At 40.4% G+C, this 20699-nt stretch overlaps 1 protein-coding gene across 1 annotated transcript; it reads left to right on the top strand.

Moving 5' to 3' along the window:
• The first annotated feature begins 13661 nt into the window (after positions 1-13661).
• LOC103661936 (bone morphogenetic protein 15) lies at positions 13662-20401 on the top strand. Its single transcript, XM_008689641.2, has 2 exons — positions 13662-14007; positions 17765-20401. The coding sequence occupies exons 1-2, from the start codon at positions 13683-13685 to the stop codon at positions 18619-18621; spliced, it is 1182 nt and encodes a 393-aa protein (XP_008687863.1). The 5' UTR covers positions 13662-13682; the 3' UTR covers positions 18622-20401.
• Positions 20402-20699: the final 298 nt, after the last annotated feature.

Genomic DNA, 20699 nt, shown 5'->3' with positions numbered 1-20699 from the left:
CTCTGTCTCAGAACAGAGGGATCGCAGACCGTTCTCCACTGATGTTCTGGCCACTTTAACTCTGTTTCTGTTAGTGCTGCTCAACCCTGCAGCTTCCTGGTATGTGTGCCCCACTCCCGGTATCTCAGCCCTGACTTCCAGGGCCGTCTCGTCTCTGTCCTTTGTGTTTCTAACACCGCCAGCTGCCAGCCACCCCTGCAATCTCCCGGAGCTCCCAGTCTCAGTCTGGTTCCAGTAGCGGTCCGGAGCTCCGTTTCAGTCTGGTGGCAGGCGTTCCCCGGCTCAAGGTTTCAGGCTGCTTTCTCTTGGGTGCCGGTCTGGAGCCCGCCTGCTCCCCCATGCAGGTGGCTACCACTTCCCGGCGCCGGAACGCAGCAGCTCCCTCCCCCTTCCATTTATCTTCTGATATCTGTGCACGGTTTCAGGGCTCCCTGCTTGGTATCTCAATACTCAGCGGTGGAGATGTTCATTTGTGGAGATCCAGATGTATCTTCCTACATCTCAGTCTGATTCCGTGGATGTTCAGGCTGGTCTGATACCTTTCCAACTCAACTCACGGGACTGGCTGAAAAGGGGTCCCCTACTCCTCCTCCATCTTAACTCCTAGACCAGTAGTTGGGTTTAAATGGAGTATAGGATATAAATGTGCATGTGAGTATAGATGAGACTTGTAAAATAGTTATACAAGGTCAAATCTGAAAAGGCCTCACTTCTCCCAGTTATGGAATGAATGAGTCATAGGAATGAAAGGCACAGCATAGGGAATCTAGTCAAGGATATTGTAATAGCATTGTATGGTGACGGATGATAGCTATACTTGTGGTGAGCATAGCATAATGTAGGAACTTGTACATCTGAAACAAATATAACATCCTGTGTCAATTATACTCAAGTGAAAAAAAAAAAAAGAAGGAAAAGACCTTGCTTGTCATTCTGAGGAGTCTGGGACTTTATCTCAAAGGCCCTAGAGAATAGTTGAAATACGTTAACCAGGACAGTGACATGACCAGATGTGTGTTTTAGAAAAGTTACTCAAATAGAGTATGAGCAATGTTGAGCAAAACTAAACACAGCTTCAAGATAACATCCAAGTGAAAAACAGTTCCTTAGCCCATATATGTTACATAAAAACCTCTCTTCCTTTAGGGGCTATCAGAGAAACTAAAGTATAGCTTATTTAAAAGCATTCGAGAGGGGTGTATTTGGGTCTGATCAGGACACCCCAAGGGAATCAGCTTCTATTGGCAGTGAGACCAAGCACTCTATCTATGGCCTGGCCTTGACTAATTGCTGGTCCTTGAATCCTGAAAAATGAAATTGGTACATGATACTTTCCCATCAGCAGTCATAAGTTTCTCCCATTTAAAAATTTCCTGGATCCCACATATTCCTCTAGCTACCACTTAAACTGTTTTCTCTCCTTTACAACCACAATTCTGAAAGGATTCTCTAGTCTCACTTTCTCCATTGTCTTACCTCCTATTCACTCTCAAACTCAATATAAACAGATTCGTCCTACCATTTCTTCACCTAACACAACTCTCACCAAGGTAATCAATGATCTTGATGCTAAATGCGAGGGTCACTTGATGATTCTCATATTCTTTATTTCTGTGCATAATTCTATACAGTTCTTTATTTCCTTCTTGGAACATGATCTTTCTTTAGCTCCTGGGCTCAGCATTCTCCTGGCTCTCCTCCTGCCTCTTTGGCTCTCTTACCTCTACTCAGTCTTAAAATATTGGACACATCTAAGTTTTACCCTAAGCCCTCTCATTTTCTCACATTGTATTTTCTCCTCCAGATGAACTCAAACATCCCCACATCTACAGTAATCATGTATATGCCAACAACTCTAGCTCTGTATTTCTAGATTTCTCTTCTGAACTTCAAAATAATATATCCATCACCTACTTGACATGCATTTAAAGTTTACTATCCAAAATCAAACTCATTATCTCTCCTCCTCCCCAAACTTAGTCTTCTTCCAGTATTCTACAACTCAGTAACAAGGACCACCATTGGAACATACCAGAATTCAATTATTCTTGAGACCTTCCTCTCCCAAATACAAAATCATTGATATAATCTAAATGGCCATTGCATGGTTTGACCCCTGCTGAATTCTCCAGCCTCATCTTATGTTCTCTGTTTATGCCAAACTTGCCTTCTTTCAACCTTGGGGATACCCAGGTCTTTTTTTTTTTTTTTTGGCCTCAGTCTTTACATAGATATATTATCTTCCTGGGATGTTCTTTTCCCAAATCTTTACCTGGTAAACTCCTACTTAATTTTTATGTCTCAACGTAAATGTCACTTTCTTGGATGTACCTTCCTGGACACATCTGACTAAATTGGGTCTTCCAACCTACATTTATCTCCTGTTGGATTGTGCTCCCAGTGTGGGACATAATTTTCCATCATAGAATTACATTACAATTTTAAATATTTATTCATTTTTGAGGTTGTCTACATAATGACTGTCTCCCCTGTTGACTATAAATTCCACAAAGACAGGAACACTCATCATTCTTCTCTTTGGTGTGCTCTACATTGAAAACCAACACATAGGAGGCAGTTAATGTATATTTATTCAGTGAATATATGAATGAGTAAATGAATACAAGGTTTTCTCAAAGAGCATTCATTTCTCTATTAAAGAAGAAAGATTTTCTGAGTTTGGGGGCCTTCTTCAGGGTCTGATGAGTGGACACAAAAAGATTGAGAACTGTCTTTAAAACTCGGTGAAGTTCTCAACAAACTTCCCAAACAGTTTCACAATTATTTCTCAAGTTGGAGCTGACTATTACACTCTTATTCTCCTTTTTGTCCCAAGGCCTCTCCTTGTGATTTCCGTAAGCTTTTCTTTAACCTGAGAAAAGACAAAAAGAAAAGCACCATAAAAACGTTCACTGGATTTTCCTGAGAATCCAGAAGATTTGAGGTCTACTGAGAGATTTGGCCAAAGTTTTTAATTGTCATCAATTCATGCGACCAATTTATCTGGAGCTAATTCAGTCTTTCACAAGTCTACTTACTTCTTCAACTTTTAGTTTCAGTGTGAGATGGAATTGGATTCTCCTCATGGTCCAAGTGAAGCTGTAAAACTCAGGGCCTAAGGTAGAAAAACTGAGACAAGAAATCTATACTATTAAGCTTTATGACCCATGGCGGCTGTGTCCCAGGTTCTGGCTCCCAGGTCCATGAGGGCTTATGCACTGGTCTTTCTTAGAAGTCTTGCCACAGTAGTAGGGGAAGCAAACACTTGTTATGGACAATGAAGAAGAAACATCAACTTGTGCATTTCCCCCCGGATATCAGAAGTGAAAAATAAGACAAAAGCATTTCTAGCCCTTACACAACAGAACAGTGTCAAGGATTTGTTAGGAGAGAGAAAGTGACCATTCCAAAAATAATCCCTCATACATCACACTGTTGGTCTCAAGGGCTTGGCTAAGGTCCAAGTACTATTTTTTTTCATAAAATAGAGATTTTAATTTTTTTCATTAGTTTTAGAGGTAGAATTTAGTGATTCATCAGTTGCATGTAACACCCAGTGCTCATTACATCAAGTGCACTCCTTAATGCCCATCACTCAATTATCCCTTTCCCCCACCCACTTCCCCTTCAGCAACCCTTAGTTTGTTTCTCATAGTTAAGAGTCTTTTATGGTTTGTCTTCCTCTCTGTTTTTACCTTATTTTATTTTTCCTTCCCTTCCCCTATGATCATCTGTTTTGTTTCTTTTCTTAAGACTTATTTATTTATTTATTTATTTATTTATTTATTTATTTATTTGAGAGGGAGAGAGAGAGAGAGAGCACAAGAGGATGGACGGTCAGAGGTAGAAGCAGACTCCCCAGCCTGATGCAGGACTCAATACTGGGACTCCAGGATCATGACCTGAGCTGAAGTCAGACGCCCAACCAACTGAGTCACCCAGGAGCCCTGTTTTGTTTCTTAAATTCCACATATGAGTGAAATCATATTTGTCCTTCTCTGACTGATTTATTTTGCTTACTATAATACCCTCTAGTTCCATCCATGCTATTGCAAATGGCAAAATTTCATTATTTTTGATGGCTGAGTAATATTCCATTGTATATTTATATACCACATCTTCTTTATCCATACATCTGATGCCAAATGATGTTGAGCATTTTTTTCATGTCTGTTGTTCATTTGTATGTCTTCTTTGGAGAAGTGTCTGTTCATGTCTTCTGCCCATTTCTTGACTGGATTTTTCAGTTTTTGGGTGTTGAGTTTGAGAAGTTCTTTATAGATTCTGGATTCCAGCCCTTTATCTGATAAGACATTTGTAAATATCTTTTCCCCATTCTGTAGGTTGCCTTTTAGTTTTGTCAACTGTTTCCTTTTTATGTTGATGAAGCTCCAATAGTTCATTTTTGCTCTTGTTTCTCTTGCCTTTGGAGACATGTCCAGCAAGTAATTGCTGTGGCTAAGGTCAAAGAGGTTGCTGCCTGTGTTCTTTTCTAGGATTTTGATGGATTCCTGTTTCACATTTAGGTCTTTCATCCATTTTGATTCTATTTTTGTGTATGGTATAAAAAAGTGGTCCATCTTCATTCTTCTGCATGTGGCTGTCCAATTTTCCCAGCACCATTTGTTGAAGAGACTGTCTTTTTTCCATTGGATATTCTTTCCTGCTTTGTTGAAGATTAGTTGACCACAGAGTTGAGGGTTCATTTCTGGGTTCCATTGATCTATGTGCCTGTTTTTGTGCCAGTACCATACTGTCTTGATTATCGCTTTGCAAAACAGCTTGAAATCTGGAATTGTGATGCCACCAGCTTTGGTTTTTCTTTTTCAACATTCCTTTGGCTATTTGGGGTCTTTTATGGTTCCATACAAATTTTAGGATTGTTTTTTGCAGCTCTGTGAAAAATGTTGATGGCATTTTGATAGGGATTGCATTGGATGTGTAGATTGCTTCAGGTAGAATAGACATTTTAACAATATTTTTTCTTCCAATCCATGAGCATGGAATGTTTTTCCATTTCTTTGTGTCTTCCTCAATTTCTTTTATAAGTATTCTATAGTTTTCAGAGTATAGGTCCTTTACCTCTTTGGTTAGGTTTATTCCTACGTATCTTATGGTTTTTGGTGTAATTGTAAATGGCATCAATTCCTTGATTTCTCTTTCTTCAACCTCATTCTTAGTGTATAGAAATGCAACTGACTTCTATGCATTCGTTTTATATACTGCCACTTTGCTAAATTCCTGTAACAGTTCTAGCAATTTTTGAGCGGAGTCTTTTGGGTTTTCTATGTAGAGTATCATGTCATCTGTGAAGAGTGAAAGTTTGACTTCTTCTTTGCCAATTAATTTTTTCCTTTTAAACATCAAATTCTACACTGGCTTTTGACTCATAGACCTGCAGAGCTGAGTGTTTGAAGAAGCTACTCTTAGTCTCCTACTTTTCTGTCCCAAATATCTAGAATGTCTTCCATGTACTAAGTTTTTCTGGCCCAGGATCCATTGATATTCACCTATGCCCAACCCTTGGGAAGCTGACATCCGATAGAAAACAGTAGGACTTTCAGGGGAAAAATAGTCTCCCTATCTCTAATGTGAGAAGGCAGTTACCTACTTATTTGTTTTAGTATCAATTTTTTTTAAAGTTTTTATTTCAATTTCCGTTAGTTAACATACAGTGTAATATTAGTTTCAGCTGTACAATATAGTGATCCAACACTTCCAGACAACACCTGGTGCTTATCACAAGTACACTCCTTAGTTCCCATCACCTATTTCACCCATCCTCCCCAACTCTGGTAACTATCATTTTGTTCTTTATACCTAAGAGTCTGTTTCTTTCTTTTCCTCTCTCTCTCTTTCCCCCTTGTTCATATATTTTGTTTTTTAAATTGCACATGAGTGAAATCATATGGTATTTATCTTTCTCTGAATTATTTCACTTAGCATAATACTCTCTAGCTCCATCCATGTTGTTGCAAGTGGCAAGATTTCATTCTTTTTTGTGGCTGAGTAATATTCCAGTGTGTGTGTGTGTGTGTGTGTGTGTGTGTAACATCTTCTTTATCCACTCATCAGTTGATGGACACTAGGCTGTTTCCATAATTTAGGTATTGTAGACCAAGAAGGAAAGAATATCCAATGAATAAAAGACAGTCTCTTCAACAAATGGTTTTGGTGAAACTGGACAGCAACATGTAAAGGAATAAAACTGGACCACTTTCTTACACCATACACAAAAATAAATTTAAAATGTGTGAAAGACCTAAATGTGAAACATGAAACCATAAAAATCCTAGAAGAGAACAGAGGCAATAACTTCTTTGACATTGGTCATAGCAACATTTTTCTAGATATGTCTCCTGAGGCAAGGGAAACAAAAGCAAAAAGAAACTATTGGGAGTATATCAAAATAAAAAGCCTCTGCACAGCAAAAGAAACAATCAACAAAACTAAAAGGCAACCTACAGAATGGGAGAAGCTATTTGTAAATGACATATCTGATAAAGGGTTAGTGTCCAAAATCTATAAAGAACTTATCAAACTCAACACCCAAAAAACAAATAATCCAATTAAAAAATGGGCAGATATGAATAAACATTTTTCCAAAGAAGTTATACAGATGGCCAATAGACACATGAAAATATGCTCAACATCATTCATCATCAGAGAAATATAAATCAAAACTACAATGATATTTCACCTCACCCTGGTCAGAATGGCTAAAATTAACAACACAGGAAACAACAGGTGTTGGCAAGGATGCAGAGAAAGGGGAACCCTCTTACACAGTGGGTGAGAGTGCAAAGTGGTGTAGCCACCCTGGAAAACAGTATGGGGTTTCCTCAAAAAGTAAAACATAGAACTACCCTATGATCCAGTAATTGAGCTACTAGGTATTTACCCAAAGAATACAAAAATACTAATTCAAAAGGATACATGCACCTCAATGTTTATAGCAGCATTTTCTATAATTGCTGTATCACAGTTTGAAAGTACAAGTGATTACTAGGACCAGAGGGAGGGAAGCCAGAGAATGGTCAATGGTTTACTGGTGATATAGTGCTGTGTCCATAAATGACTGAAAACTCCAAAGGCTACACCAGCTAATGCTGTTTCTGAGGCCAAACGGATTTTCAGAGTATATTATGCTTAGCTCTTGCTTAGCTCTTGCTTGTGTACTTGGCTAAAAGACAACATGCTATTCTGGTTGTCTAGGAGTGATATGGTCTATAACCAATGATAGGAGTTAAAATTCTGTACACCTTATGCTAATGTTTATAAGGTTATATTTCAGATTCCTGTCCCCAGAGATTCTCTCTTGGACATTCCCTGCAGGCCAAGGATCCCAGGAACACAATTGGGAGCTCTTGTAGAGACCATTTAGATAGAAGCTTCTCTATCCCTACACTAAAAACCAAGTTCTGGAGACCCAGAGTGGGAAGCCAAGCCTTGAGAGCATGGTAGATGATAAGTAGACTCCTCAAAGGTATGATAAAAGCCCCGGACCTGGAGTCCGGTGATCTGAGTACAAATTCGCCTTTCATTATAGATATGAAATCCAGTTTAATTCATTTAACTGCTCTGAACTTCAGTTTCTTTGTCTATAAAACAGGAAGTTGTAATTAATGAAATAACACATTCACAAAGGATCCAGTATAGAATCAGTATGTGTGACTTGTATCTGAATTTGTTCCTTATAACTACTTCCCAACCCTTCCTCTATATCCTGTGGTAGGGAGGACACTGTTCCTCAGGTCCTGCTTTAAGGAATCTTTCAAGGTGCCTTCAATCCATCATTCCTACAGTTTTCATGGCAATATTTGAAAAATTCTTAACTGATCCTGGAATGGCATATCTTTTCTCCACCTACAAAAATCCTACTTATAACTCAGGACCTAATTCAAATCATTCTCATTACAAATCTTCTTTAAATGCTCTCTAGATCTAATCTAGGGACTCAGGGAAAGCTTCCTCAAGGAAGTGATTTTTGGACTCAGATATGAAGGTTGAGCAGGAGTACCCCAGGGAATGAGAGAGGAGAAAGCATTCTGAGCAAAGGAGACAGTATATATAAAGGCCTTGAGGCAAAAATAGTGTGGTTTGTTGGAAAAACTGAAAGATAACCAGAAATCCAGTGTGGTTAAAGCACAGAGAAGGCCAAAAATCTTACAAATAGGGCAGTCTCAAATAGCTGTGCAGTTAGTATACTACATAAAGTGCCTTGTCAAGGGAGTTGAAATCCCTCCCATGCTCTGCTTGCTAAACCATAGAGCTGTGTCCATCCAGAAACAGTTATCTTTTTCTGATTTGTGCATTCTTGTTTTAAATGTCAGAAAGATGCTGAAAAACTAGCAGCAGTCCTTACAAGGCCATGAATGCTCTGGCTCCCACCTATCATACTATCCTTACCTGAAATTCTTTCCCTCATTCTTTCTCTGTGTTCTGGCTAAACAGGTCTTCTGCACGCTCAGGACTTTTGGACATGTTTTCCTTGTTATACTGGGTTCTGGAATCATATGCTCAAAACAATGCTTGGTACACTGTTGAGGTTTGATGAGTTTGTTTTAGTGCAGGGTCCATGACACAAGGCTGATTTGGCTACATTTGAGTTTGGGTCTGAATTACAGTTGAGTTAGAACTTCCCTGGTCTTCAGGCTAGGGAGGGTGGTGCAATTCCCATTTGCAAGGGGTGTGAGCAGTGACTCTTGGTACCCATGCATGGGAAAGCAGGTCCTTTCTTTTCCTGGGGCTTCTGGCATCTTTAGGAATGGAGAGAGTCACAAGGACTTCTTAACAGAGGTAATAATGATATTTTTTTCAAAAAGAAATGAAAGCACAGGGGAAAGTTGTTGTTTCAGACTTGCTTCTACCTCAAAACTCAGAATAACCTTCTCTGAGGACACATTACAACACCCAAACAGAGTCTGCCCATCAGCCTAGATTTCTGCCAGAATGATAGGCTCCTATTACAACCATTTGTTCTACAAATATTGATTGAGCACCTATAATAATGAATAAGAAAGGCACGATCCTTGACTTCAGAGAGCTTATATTTTGGCATCACCTTCAGTAATGTCTGTAGGATTACCTTATAGGGGAACTAAGTCTTCTTAACGGGCTAAATACTCATTGGCAGCTTAAATACCAAACTTACAAGATACAGAGAGGGGCTCTGAGGTCAGCCAGACTTGGGTCCAAGTCATAGTAGAGTCCACCATCTGAGGGCTGTTTAACCTTGGGCAAGTTTCCTTTTCTGATCTTCAATTTCTTTACCTGTAATTGGAAATGATAATACTTAACTCATAGAGCTAATATGAAGATAAAATGAGACATAACGTGTAAAAGGTTATAGTCTAGTACCAAATTAATAAATATTTGTATAAAATACATCATGTTCCCTGTTTCATGGAAAATGATTTTTTAAAAATATCTAGAAAAAAGGTCCAGTTTTCAAGGACTCAGAATAGTAATCAGAGGAAATGTCATGGTTACAGGAAATGTTTCCTATCTTTTATATCCCTATCAAGGTTGTTATCTTCTTGAGATAGAAACTATCTGTTTTATCTTGGTATCCCCCAACCAATCTCAGTGCCTAGCATAGTACCTGAGACTGCTAAGGATAGAGGACTTGTTTTATTCATTTCTGTACTCTCAGGGTCTCGTATAGTGTCTTGAACATAGTATGCTTATTACATGCATTAAGTCCCTTAATCCTCATAGCAGTTTTCTAAAGTAGTGCTATTATTATCCTTATTATCAAATGTGGAAACTGAGGCACAGAGAGATTAAGTCAATTGCCCAAAATTATCAAGCTAATTAAGTGTTAGGGCTTGAATTTGAACCCAGGCAGTCTGGCTATAGGCCTGCACCCTTAACACCTGACCCAACCACATAGAAGCCCATTAGATATTTGTTGAATGAATACAATTACAAGAAAACGTGAATTATAATCATGTAAAAGAAGGAGTCCATTATACATGTGCACCTTATACAATAGACATGCTCCAAAATTGGATAAAAATCTATTTTTTTTGTAAATTTCATGCATTTTACCAGTATGTCAGCACATTACTGTTATGTCAAGAACTTCTTTTGTCATGTTAATAATCACTTCCTAAACTGTCTGATGTATAAAAGTAGTGTTTTCACATACTGGCTTCCTGCTAAAGCAAGAAGGGCTGGCAAATACCCTTTAGAAGTCCTTTTCCAATCACCTATAACCCGCCCTTTCACCCCACCCCACCCCCAACCATAATGCTAGAAAGACAGTTGGTGCCCTCTTCTGGGGGTTTGGGGCAGTAGCATACATTTGGGCTCACCAGGGGGGCATTTCCAAGAAATAATCGTGTCAAGTTCTTTCAATTCTGGTGATAAGAATAAAGTTGATTTTTGGATCTTTTTTGGAAATAAGAAATTGAATCTTTTTCTGAGAATAGGAAAGCTGACCTATTCAATCAGGCGAATCTCCTGAAGCCCTGGTAGATAGAGAAATGGAATACAATTTCAGCTGAACTTTAGAAGGATGCTGAGCAGACATTTCCTTTCATCAGGTACACTTTACATATACTTCAAAATCATAGGCTATTATGGTAAAATTTACCATTTATTTAGGATTATCTATGTGTTGGATTATCTCATTTAAATCTCACTACAATCCTAGAAGGTAAAGAATATCTCCAATTTATCGTTACAAAAGCTGATATTTAGAGAGGTTAAGCAATGGACAAAAAATGGCAAAACCAGCAATTCAAACCCAAATCATGTTATTTTCAATGTAATATGTTGTCTCTTTTTATTCCTTTTGGCCCTGTATCAATATTTCACTACTAAGAGATGCCAGAAAAATGTTCTTGACAGATGTAATTCCAATGTAATACCACTGAAACATCAAAGAAAACTGTGCCCAAAACCCTTATATGGACCCTTTGCTAGTTGTCCTGACACCTTGTTTTATTTGGTTATGTTGGATAGAAAGATAGGAAGTTTAAAGTGGTAACAGACAGAGGTCAAGGGCCAAACAGAATGTTGGGGAGTCAGAAAAGGGGATAAGAGAGAAAGGAGGAGTAGTGTGGACATGGAGGAGAGAGAGCCTTTTTGACTGCCTCTCCATTGCTCATAAAGCCAAAACTAGCCCATCAGGGTGAATCCAGCTTTCTGGAAAGCACAACTTGCATCAAATGTAACAATAATTAGCCTTTGTCTAATACTTTGTGCCAGGCACTGTTTTAAGTGCTTTACCTGTATTAACTCATTTAATCCTCAAAAAAATCTCATTAGGCAAGTCTTTTGATTAATCTCATTTTATGAATTAGAAAATTGAAGCAAATAAGTGGCTGTGGTTTCCATTTTACACATGAGGAAACTGAGACCTAGAGTTGAGTAACTTTCTCAAGATCAAGCTAATAAGCGCTGGAATTTAAACTTAGGATGCTGGTTCCAGAGCCATGTTCTTACCCATCATGATATATTACCCCTCCCAATACATTGTAAGGATAAGTCTTGTTTCAGAAAATGTTTACTTCGGGTATATATGAGGTGTGTGAGTTTGTGCGTTTATATTTGTATTGGGTTGCAATGTAAAATGTATTCCTGTGAGTCACAGACAAAAATGTCTAAAACCTACTGCTCTAGCAATAGTATCGCTGAATTATACATCTTCAACCTCACTAGAGATAATGCTAAATTACTCTCTAAAACGATTTTACCAAATCACATTCCCACCAATAGTGTAAGAGAGTTACCTGTGTTCTATACCCTCACCTGAACTTAATAGTGTCAGGCTTTTAATATGTTGCCAATCCAGAGGGTGTGAAATCATATCTTAAGTTGTTTTTAATTGCATTTTTTCTGATTTCTATTACGTATTTTCATATGTTTTGGCTGTTCAGATTTTGCCTACTATGACATCTGTTTACATCTTTTACTTGTATATTATTGCATACAATACAAATGTATACAATGCAATACACAACAACAGTAACTCTTTGAAGGAGCCAGCAGTACAGATGAGGAAACTCAGACTGGCAGAAACCTTGCTTAAGGTCACTCAGCTAATGGGTTGTTGAGTTGGGGTTTGAGTCCAGGCCCAGAGGACCCGTTAGCCTATGCCTTTTGTTTTATAATACATGCTGGGACTAAGGCCATATTAGTAAAAACAAAAGAAGGGAACAAATAATGTCAAGCATGTAACAATATGTCATGTGTCTAATTAGGTTTTGTGTAATTAACATCGCTTATTTCCTTGTATCCTCACAACAACTTGGGAGATAAAACATGTTATTTTTCATTTTACAGGTAAGGAGACTGAGGCTCAGGGAAATGAAAGATTTGCATTGGAGAGGTTAAATTATAGCTGAGAAGAGGCAGAATCACAATTCAAACACAGGTCTGTGTGATTACAAAGTCCACACTGGTTACACAATAGTGGTATCTGTCCACAGCTATTCTTGGTATGAAGTAAAGGCCTCCCACAAATCATGTCTGCCTCCTCACCTCCTAGAGCCATGTTTTGAGCTTCTGCCTTACCCTCTCCTTAGAGCCCCAGTGAACTGCTGCTACTTGGAGATGGCCAGGACAACATCTACCTTGTGTGTGTGTGTGTGTGTGTGTGTGTGTGTGTGTGTGTGTGGTGTGTAGAATCCTGGTCTGGGGCAGCCTTAACTAACTGGTCCAGCCTACTGCCTCCCATTAACCAGTCAAGTGAGATGAGCTCCCAGCCAACTTCCACAGATTCACCTTTCACTGTCTCCAGATTTCTCTGATGAAGCCCACTCAGGATCTCAACGCCTTCTATGATAAACCAGAAATTCTAAGTCAGAGCTGTCAAACTTGACTGCACATTAAAATCACCTGCAGAAGTTTAAAAAATCCTGATGCCCTAGTAACAGCCAGACCCACTACATCAGAATCTCTGAGGATGGTTCCCAGGCATCCATAATAGTTAAAGCTCCCCAGATGACTCCAATGTATAGCCAAGATTGAGAACCACTGTTAAGGCATCTTCCAGTAGTCACACTCACAGTAGTTTCCACATCTTAGTGTTCATGGAAACTTCTTGGAGCATTTGTTAAGATTCAGATTTCTGGACCTCACCTCCAGAGAGTCCATGTTTTAGTTTGGACCCAGGAGTCTTCATTCTTAACAATCACCCCAGGTGATTTCATTGCAAGTCAATAGCAGGTCACATTTTGGGAAACGCTGCATTAGAGGAAGTGCTACATGGAAGTGGGATGCGAGCAAGAGATCTCTGGCCCTTTAAGGACTAATTAAGAAACTACCTTTAAAGCTGTGGAGCACAGCAAGCAAGGGCTGCTTTTTTTCATCCTAGTGGATAAGGTAAGGGAGCAGGTCCTGGAATGGACTTCTCCTTTAAGGTTACCTCAGCGTCCGAGTAAGTGCCATTTTGTTCCTAGCCCTGAAGAGCAGGAAGGATATGCTGTGTTGCCCCACCTGTTGTTTCTGTTTGTCTTGATGTGAAGAGGACAAATTAGAAGACCTCCTTTGGTACAGAAGATTCACCTAGAGGAATCGACATAGGGTCTGCCTGCTTGCCTTTCATTTTTTCTTGCCCCAACTTTTGTGGTTGTGGAGCCAGATGCAGCAACCTATGTGAAAGGAAAGGCTCAGAGTGACATCCTTTGGGCTTGGGCTGGAGTGTGTTGCTGAACACCACACCTTTCGAGATGGTCCTCCTCAGCATCCTTAGAATTCTTCTTTGGGGACTGGTGCTTTATATGGAACAGAGGGTCCAAATGGCAAAGGTAGGGCAGCCCTTTAATGCCCTCATGGCTGATGCCTCTTCCTTGCCCCTGATTCGGGAGCTGCTAGAAGAAGCTCCTGGCAATAAGCAGAGGAAGCCCCAGGTCCTAGGACATCCTTTGCGGTACATGCTGGAGTTGTACCAGCGTTCAGCTGATGCACGTGGGCACCCTAGGGAGAACCGCACCATTGGGGCCACCATGGTGAGGCTGGTGAGACCTTTGGCCAACGTAGCAAGGCCTCTCAGAGGTGAGTTATCATACCATACTGTCCTGGAGGGAAGAGAAATGGGGGGGGGAGGAAGAGTGTAGAGAAAGGGGATCTGTGAGTGGCTTTATTGCTTAGTGGGTGAGTTGTCTTCTCAGGCTTGGATTTCAAAGGTTGGAAGAAGCTGGCTACAAGCCTGCTTTCCTTTAGGGTCCCAATTTAAGAACAGATTTCCTTGGGGCCTACCTGAGGAATCTCCCCCAGACCTCAGGAAAACTGAATGATGTGTCAGCTCCTGTCTTTCAAAGAAAGTCTTATTGCTTGTTATGTCACTAAAAACTATAATTGAGAAATACTTCTATGCATTCTTGTGGGGGGGCCCTTCAGGTGTGGTTGTATTCTTACAAGGAAAAGAGCACAGGATACTGAGTTGGGGGAATTTACAAAAATGGACAGAAACAAATTAATATTGGAAGGTCTATATACCTGGTTAGGTGAACATCTACTATTGTGTATAATCCTTAAGGACAACTATTACCATTAGCTGTCATGGAACAATTAGCCTAATTTTTTAAAATAAGAAAACTAAAGCACAGAAGTCCAATAACTTGCAAAGTTCACATAGACAGTGGGTGGCAGAGATAGGAATTGAGTTTAAGTCTCCCTGATTCTGAAATCTCCATAATTTCTCAAGTGTTTAGATATAGTACGTTGATATCCTTGTATACCAAGAAGTTTTTCTATTAAGTCCACGTTGCTAGTTTGGGTTTTTGGTACTAAAGGTATTTTGGAATTTTCTTTGTTCCCACCATGCTTGATTTTAAAAGTATCTTCATATTGTTCCACGACACCAGTGGGCTTCTGAAGTGCAGGGCTTTCTAGAGAATGCCGAAAGCCATCAATTTCAAGGAAATCTTGGGAACCCAGTGAGATTAATTTTGGGCCTTTGATAATTTACATTCCCCCCTTTAAATGAAATAACAAATATTCTCCTAGCTAACCTTTACTGTGAGTTTACCACGTGCCAGGCATTGGGCAAAATACTTCACAAACGTTATCTTCCTTAATCTTCACCACTAGTGTATGAGGTAGGTATTATTAACATAATCATTTTATAGATGAAGAAACTGAGGCTCAGAGTAACTTACTCAATGTAACACAGTAATTGGTAGAGCTGGGTGTCAAACCCAGGTTTTTGGGCTCCAGATCTTGTGCTTTTAATCATCCTGCTGTGCTGACTCAACAGATTTTAATTGAGCACCAGGCACTGTGTTTGGGTTGGGTCTGAAGTGGCAAATAACTGTCTCCCTGACCTCTAGGAACTCCCATTAAAGTAGAATGGATAGATAAGTAAGCACATAATGGTGTTAGAGCATGACCAATGTTTTGACAAGGATAAGCAGTTGGTCTCCCAGGACATGAAAGAAGAAATAGGTCACTGCTTAAAGCCAGCAAAGGGAAACAGGGAGACCATGAAAGACTTCATTGATGAGCTAATATTTGAGCTGGCTGGACCTTGAGGAAGGAGTAAGGACACTATGCGTAGAGGCAGACATGCATTCTGATTGAGGAAGGGGAAAATAGCTCGGGGTGGGTGGAGATTCACTCAACAAATATTTAACACCTACTGAGGGCTAGGCACTGTTTTAGGTGCTGGCATATAGATATGATCAAGACAGGCATGGTTTTCATGGGTGAGACAGATAAATAAACACAGATAACTGCAAATTGTGGTAAGTGCTATCAAAGAATGAAATAGGTTTTGATAGAGAATAACAAATCCTCCCTTTACAGGGGATTGTCAGGGAATGCATCTTTGAAGAGGTGACATTTGAGCTGAGACCTGTAAGATAAGAAACTAAGTATGAGAAGAGTAGAGAGAAGCCTGATTGAGGCAGAGGGAACCATGTGTACAAAGGCCTGGAGGGTGGAAACAAGTTTGTCTGACTTGAAGATTAGAAGGAAGATCAGTATGGCCGGAACCTATTGAGCATTGTGGAGAGTGGCAGGGAATGAGGCTGATGAGAGGCAGGGACTTATAGGCCATTATAAGAAATCTGGATTTCATTCTGAGTGTAGCAGAAAGCTGCGCAAATCAAGTTTGTACAGATGATATGGGGCTAGACAGGAGGGTGCCTAGAATTAGGCCACTATCTTGGTCTGACTGTGAGACATACTGGCATCTAGGGACTCTGGAAAGGATCCAGAAATGGATAACAAGAGAACAAGGACAGATCTCTCCATTAGGAGATGACCCAGCTGAATTGCACTTGCCTGGAGAGCTATGCCAGGTTCAATCACACAGGATGTGTGAGTCAGCCATTTCCCTGAAAAATTCTGAGCAGACCCTTCCTGGCTCTGATCCTAAGCCACTCCACCCTGCTTCAGGAAATATGTGATGTCAAGGTCTGAAAGGAAAGGGCAGTTCCTCACCAGACAGCCTGCTAGAGGTTGGGTTGGGCTTCTTCTCAGGCAGGGTGGGGCAGGTGTATGGGTGGGACTCTTAGAAAGATGATTATAGGATGGGAGTGTAGAGTAACTTGAGAAAGCAGACACAAGTCTGGCTTGGGCTTTGTGTGAATGATGTCCAGTGCCCCAAACTTCAGGGTGTATTGAGCATAAGTTGAATGTGAACTATGAAAAAATATCCTGATGCTTCAAGACATTAAAGCACTTCTACATTGACCAGTCCAGGCCTACTGAAATCCAAGCTTGTGGATTCAGTGAAGGAGGAAGGTTAGGTAAATAATATGTAAATTAGCATGCAAATGTTTAGCGATAAGATGTTTGAAGATAAAAGGAGGCATTTTCCTGCAAGCCTGGTTTTTGTAATCTTTGCTATTGACCTTTTCCAGGAGGGGGTGCAGAAATTCAGAGCACTGCAGGCCCGGCCTTCCAACCCTTTGGCCACTGGGTGTCAGCATTACAGTCTGGATTAAAACACTCACCAAGACGCTTTCAGCTTCTAGTAGAATTCTTAGCAAACAAAATCTGGCCAAAGCCTTGTTGAAAATGGTATTTAGGGGAATGGTGGTACAATGAATGCAGTACATAAGGAATCATTTCCAGTAAGGAATGAACAAGGGAGAGAATGAGGGTTAAGGGGAAAATGGTTTAAGAAGGAACAGCTGCTCAAGAAGCAGTTCTTAACGTAAACGGTAAAAATGGCAAAACAGCTGCTCCCACTAGGGGTAAATAAACAAAATTATTGTGTGGCATCTTGGCCCCAGATTTGAAGTGATGGCAGGCCATAGATAGTCCCCAATATTGGACTGTTACCTCAAAGTTGCATCTGTATAATGATATGACAGGAGGACTCATTCTTAATTCATGCATGTCTCAACAATTCTCTTAATTGAGCACCTTTAATAGTCTAATAAAGATTGATCCTCTTCCATACACACAAAATAATTCCATATTTGAGGTTTTTTTTTTCTCATCCTAGTGCTGTGAGTGATCTAAAAATGGAACACAATTTCTTTTTAAGGGAAACCTACTTGGGCTCAATCTTGATTCTATCATACCCTGGCTATATGTCCTCTGGCATAGCTTCTTTGAGCCTCAATTTCCTTGTCAGCAAAATGGTGATAATTATTATCTCATAAGGCTATTGCAGATTAAAGAGCTAATGCTTTAAAGCATCTAATAGTAAATGCTCAACAAATGATAGTGATTATCATGATCTTGCTTTATTTTTAGGGCTGCTTACAGCTGTTAGTTTGTACTGAGCAGATTTGTGAGGGAGATTCAGGCTAGCAGGTAAGAAACTAATCCTCTGCTCTTGTCCCCTCTTATGCAGGCCCCTGGCATATAAAGACCCTGGATTTTCCTCTGAGACCAAACCAAGTAGCATACCAACTAGTCAGAGCCATTGTGGTTTACCGCCATCAACTCCACCTAGCTCATTTCCATCTCTCCTGCCACATGGAACCCTGTGTCCAGAAAAGCCAAACCAATCACTTTCCTTCAGGAAGAGGTTCCTCAAAGCCTTCCTTGCTGTCTAAAGCTTGGACAGAGATGGATATCACACAACATGTTCAGCAAAGGCTCTGGAATCCCAAAGGATGCAGGGTTCTACGACTCCGCTTCATGTGCCAGCAGCAAAAAGGTAGTGAGATTCTTGAACTTCAGTGGCATGGCACTTCATCCTTGGACACTGCCTTTTTGTTACTCTATTTCAATGACACTCATAAAAGTGTTCAGAAGGCCAAACTTCACCCCAGAATCCTGGAGGAGTTCATGGCAGGGGATTCTTCTCTTCTCTTGAGGAGGGCCCGGCAAGCAGGCAGTATCACATCTGGGGTCCCTGGCCTCTCCAGGGAACATGATGGGCCTAAAAGTAACCAGTGTTCCCTCCACCCTTTCCAGGTCAGCTTCCACCAGCTGGGCTGGGACCACTGGATTATTGCTCCCCATGTATATACCCCAAACTACTGTAAAGGAGCCTGCCCCCGGGTACTACACTATGGTCTCAATTCCCCCAATCACGCCATCATCCAGAACCTTGTCAATGAGCTGGTGGACCAGAGTGTCCCTCAGCCCTCCTGTGTTCCTTATAAGTATGTTCCCATTAGCATCCTTTTGGTTGAGGCAAATGGGAGTATCTTGTACAAGGAGTATGAGGATATGATTGCCCAGTCCTGCACATGCAGGTGACAGCAAAGGTAAAGCTAGCTCAGGTGTTCTGAGAAATTGGAAAAGAGTTTAACATAACAAAACAAATATCAATGTTAAAGCTGCAAGTATTCTACCTCTGATCTTCTACCCATTCTGTGGGTTCTGTTTCATGCCTTAAGTGTTACTTAAGTCTCTTCTCCCCATGTATGAGGGTCCTCACTTTATACAAACAGTTCTGGTACCAGACATTAGTACATCTTGACCACTAGTCAGAGCCCCTAAAGATGTTCTTTTGGAGATACCCAGCTTTCTTGTCCTTTTTTTTTTTTCTTTTTCTTTTTTTTTTTTTTATTGTGACCTTGTCAAAAGTCACCAGTCCATGATGGTAGAACTTTTGGAATTGTCCTACCAAGTCCCAGAAAGGTGAAATCTTCCTGGTATCCATCTTTTGAGGCTTTCTAGAAGACCTTGGGTTAAGAAAGCCACCTGAGATTTTTACTTCTCTATGTTGCCTCCTGTATCCTCAAAACTGGTACCTAATCAGAAAGACTGCCTGCTCCTGTACTTGCACTGCCCTCTGAATCTAAAATTAACTTTTCTCAGATGTATTAAAAAATGTTTAGGTAATAATCTCCACTAAAATCTTTGAAGGGAAACAGAAGGAGTCTAAGACATCAAGGATTTTTCTCTCTGCCTCTGAACCTGGGGAAAATATCTGGGATCCCTTCTCTAGGGTAATGAGAACAGCCTTTAATAAGGCTGATAGGAAACTTGAATATGGAGTTGAGAGGATAATCACTTCAAAACCACCTGCATCTATGGTGAAGAGAGGAAGAGCTGTCATTGCTGATTAGGATTATGTATGGGGGAGTCATTTTAAGCTTTCTAGGGAACAATGGATTTCATAGGGTATTGTTTTATGTAACACTTAAATCCTTGTTAATTATCACAAAGAAAACTCCCTGGTGGCTCAGCAGCTAGGAGTTGGCCTGGTTGGGGGTGGAGGAGTAGAAGGCTGCAGCCAGGAAGCTTGAAGGGCTGTGGGGAAATGGTGAGATGTTCTGAGGCCTGAGGCCAACTTCATTCTGGACTGGCCTGTTTGTGAGTTCAACTTGGCTCTGGGCTGGATCTCTGGGGGAAGATGGGCTTGCTGTTTGGGGGGGGGCATGAAGTACTGCCTTAGACTAAATGACACTTGCAGTGTGACTTTTCTACTCCTATACTGTGCTGAAGTGATGGAGACTGGGCTGTGTTACAAATAAATCATTTTTGTTGTTGTCGTTAAAGAGAATCTTGAATGTTTGGGGGATTGGGAGAGAATGGGTGGAAGGAATTTATTTCCTTTGTTCCCTTTAGCAATGGCCAGGAGCTCAACCCTAATCTCCAAGGGTGGGGCTGCAGACTCTATGAGGTTCTCTTTTAAGGCAGCACTGCTACGATCAGCCCTCCCCAAGGGGCTCCTTTGAGGAAGCCCAGTAAGGCATTTCCCCTGCCCAACTTCTCCTTGACTAGTCTTATGGCCATTCACAGTGGGGTGGGACTGATTTAGGGTAGGTGCATGTATTTGCCAAATGTAACCCCCCTCCCCACCACCACCATTTTTCTTATCCATCAAATTAACTTACCTTACCATTCCCTTCTCAATAATTGGTTCAGCTAGACAAAATCTTATACATCTATAAATATACAAATTCTATTATTCTGGAGGAACTGTTTTTTAAATATCCTTTCATCCATCTATCTTATATCATTAGGAATCAGCTCAGACATTCATTTCCTCAATGTCCCCATGATGACCCAGACTTGGGTAGGTGCCCTACTTCTGTGCTCACATAGCACTATTTGCTTTCCTCTAACACATTCTAGTGTAACTATTTGTTGCCAAAAGATGAGCTCCTTTTGGGATTTTCAACTGTATTTTACCCATTTCCATAATACTGGAGCCTGGCACATAGTAGGTCCTTGATGAATACAAACATATGAAAGTGATACTTTGTGTGTGTGATGCATTCTTCCTAACATGTATATAAGGATTATTTTTGTACCCCATTATTTCAAAACCATGATTCAAGTTGCAATAGAATGTAACAGCTATGTTCTTGAATGAGGCAGTTTCA

The sequence above is a fragment of the Ursus maritimus genome (genome assembly GCF_017311325.1).
Source record: "Ursus maritimus isolate PB19 chromosome X unlocalized genomic scaffold, ASM1731132v1 scaffold_X1, whole genome shotgun sequence".
NCBI lineage: Eukaryota > Metazoa > Chordata > Mammalia > Carnivora > Ursidae > Ursus > Ursus maritimus.
Note: the sequence above shows the minus strand (reverse complement) of the source record. Positions and strands in the feature narration are given on the sequence as shown.

What these genes read in the sequence shown, in the direction of transcription:
- LOC103661936 (XM_008689641.2), top strand. Translation starts at nt 13,683, where the DNA reads ATGGTCCTCCTCAGCATCCTTAGAATTCTTCTTTGGGGACTGGTGCTT. An exon ending in CGTAGCAAGGCCTCTCAGAG is followed by an intron (nt 14,008 to 17,764) that starts GTGAGTTATCAT and finishes CCTCTTATGCAG; the next exon opens with GCCCCTGGCATATAAAGACC.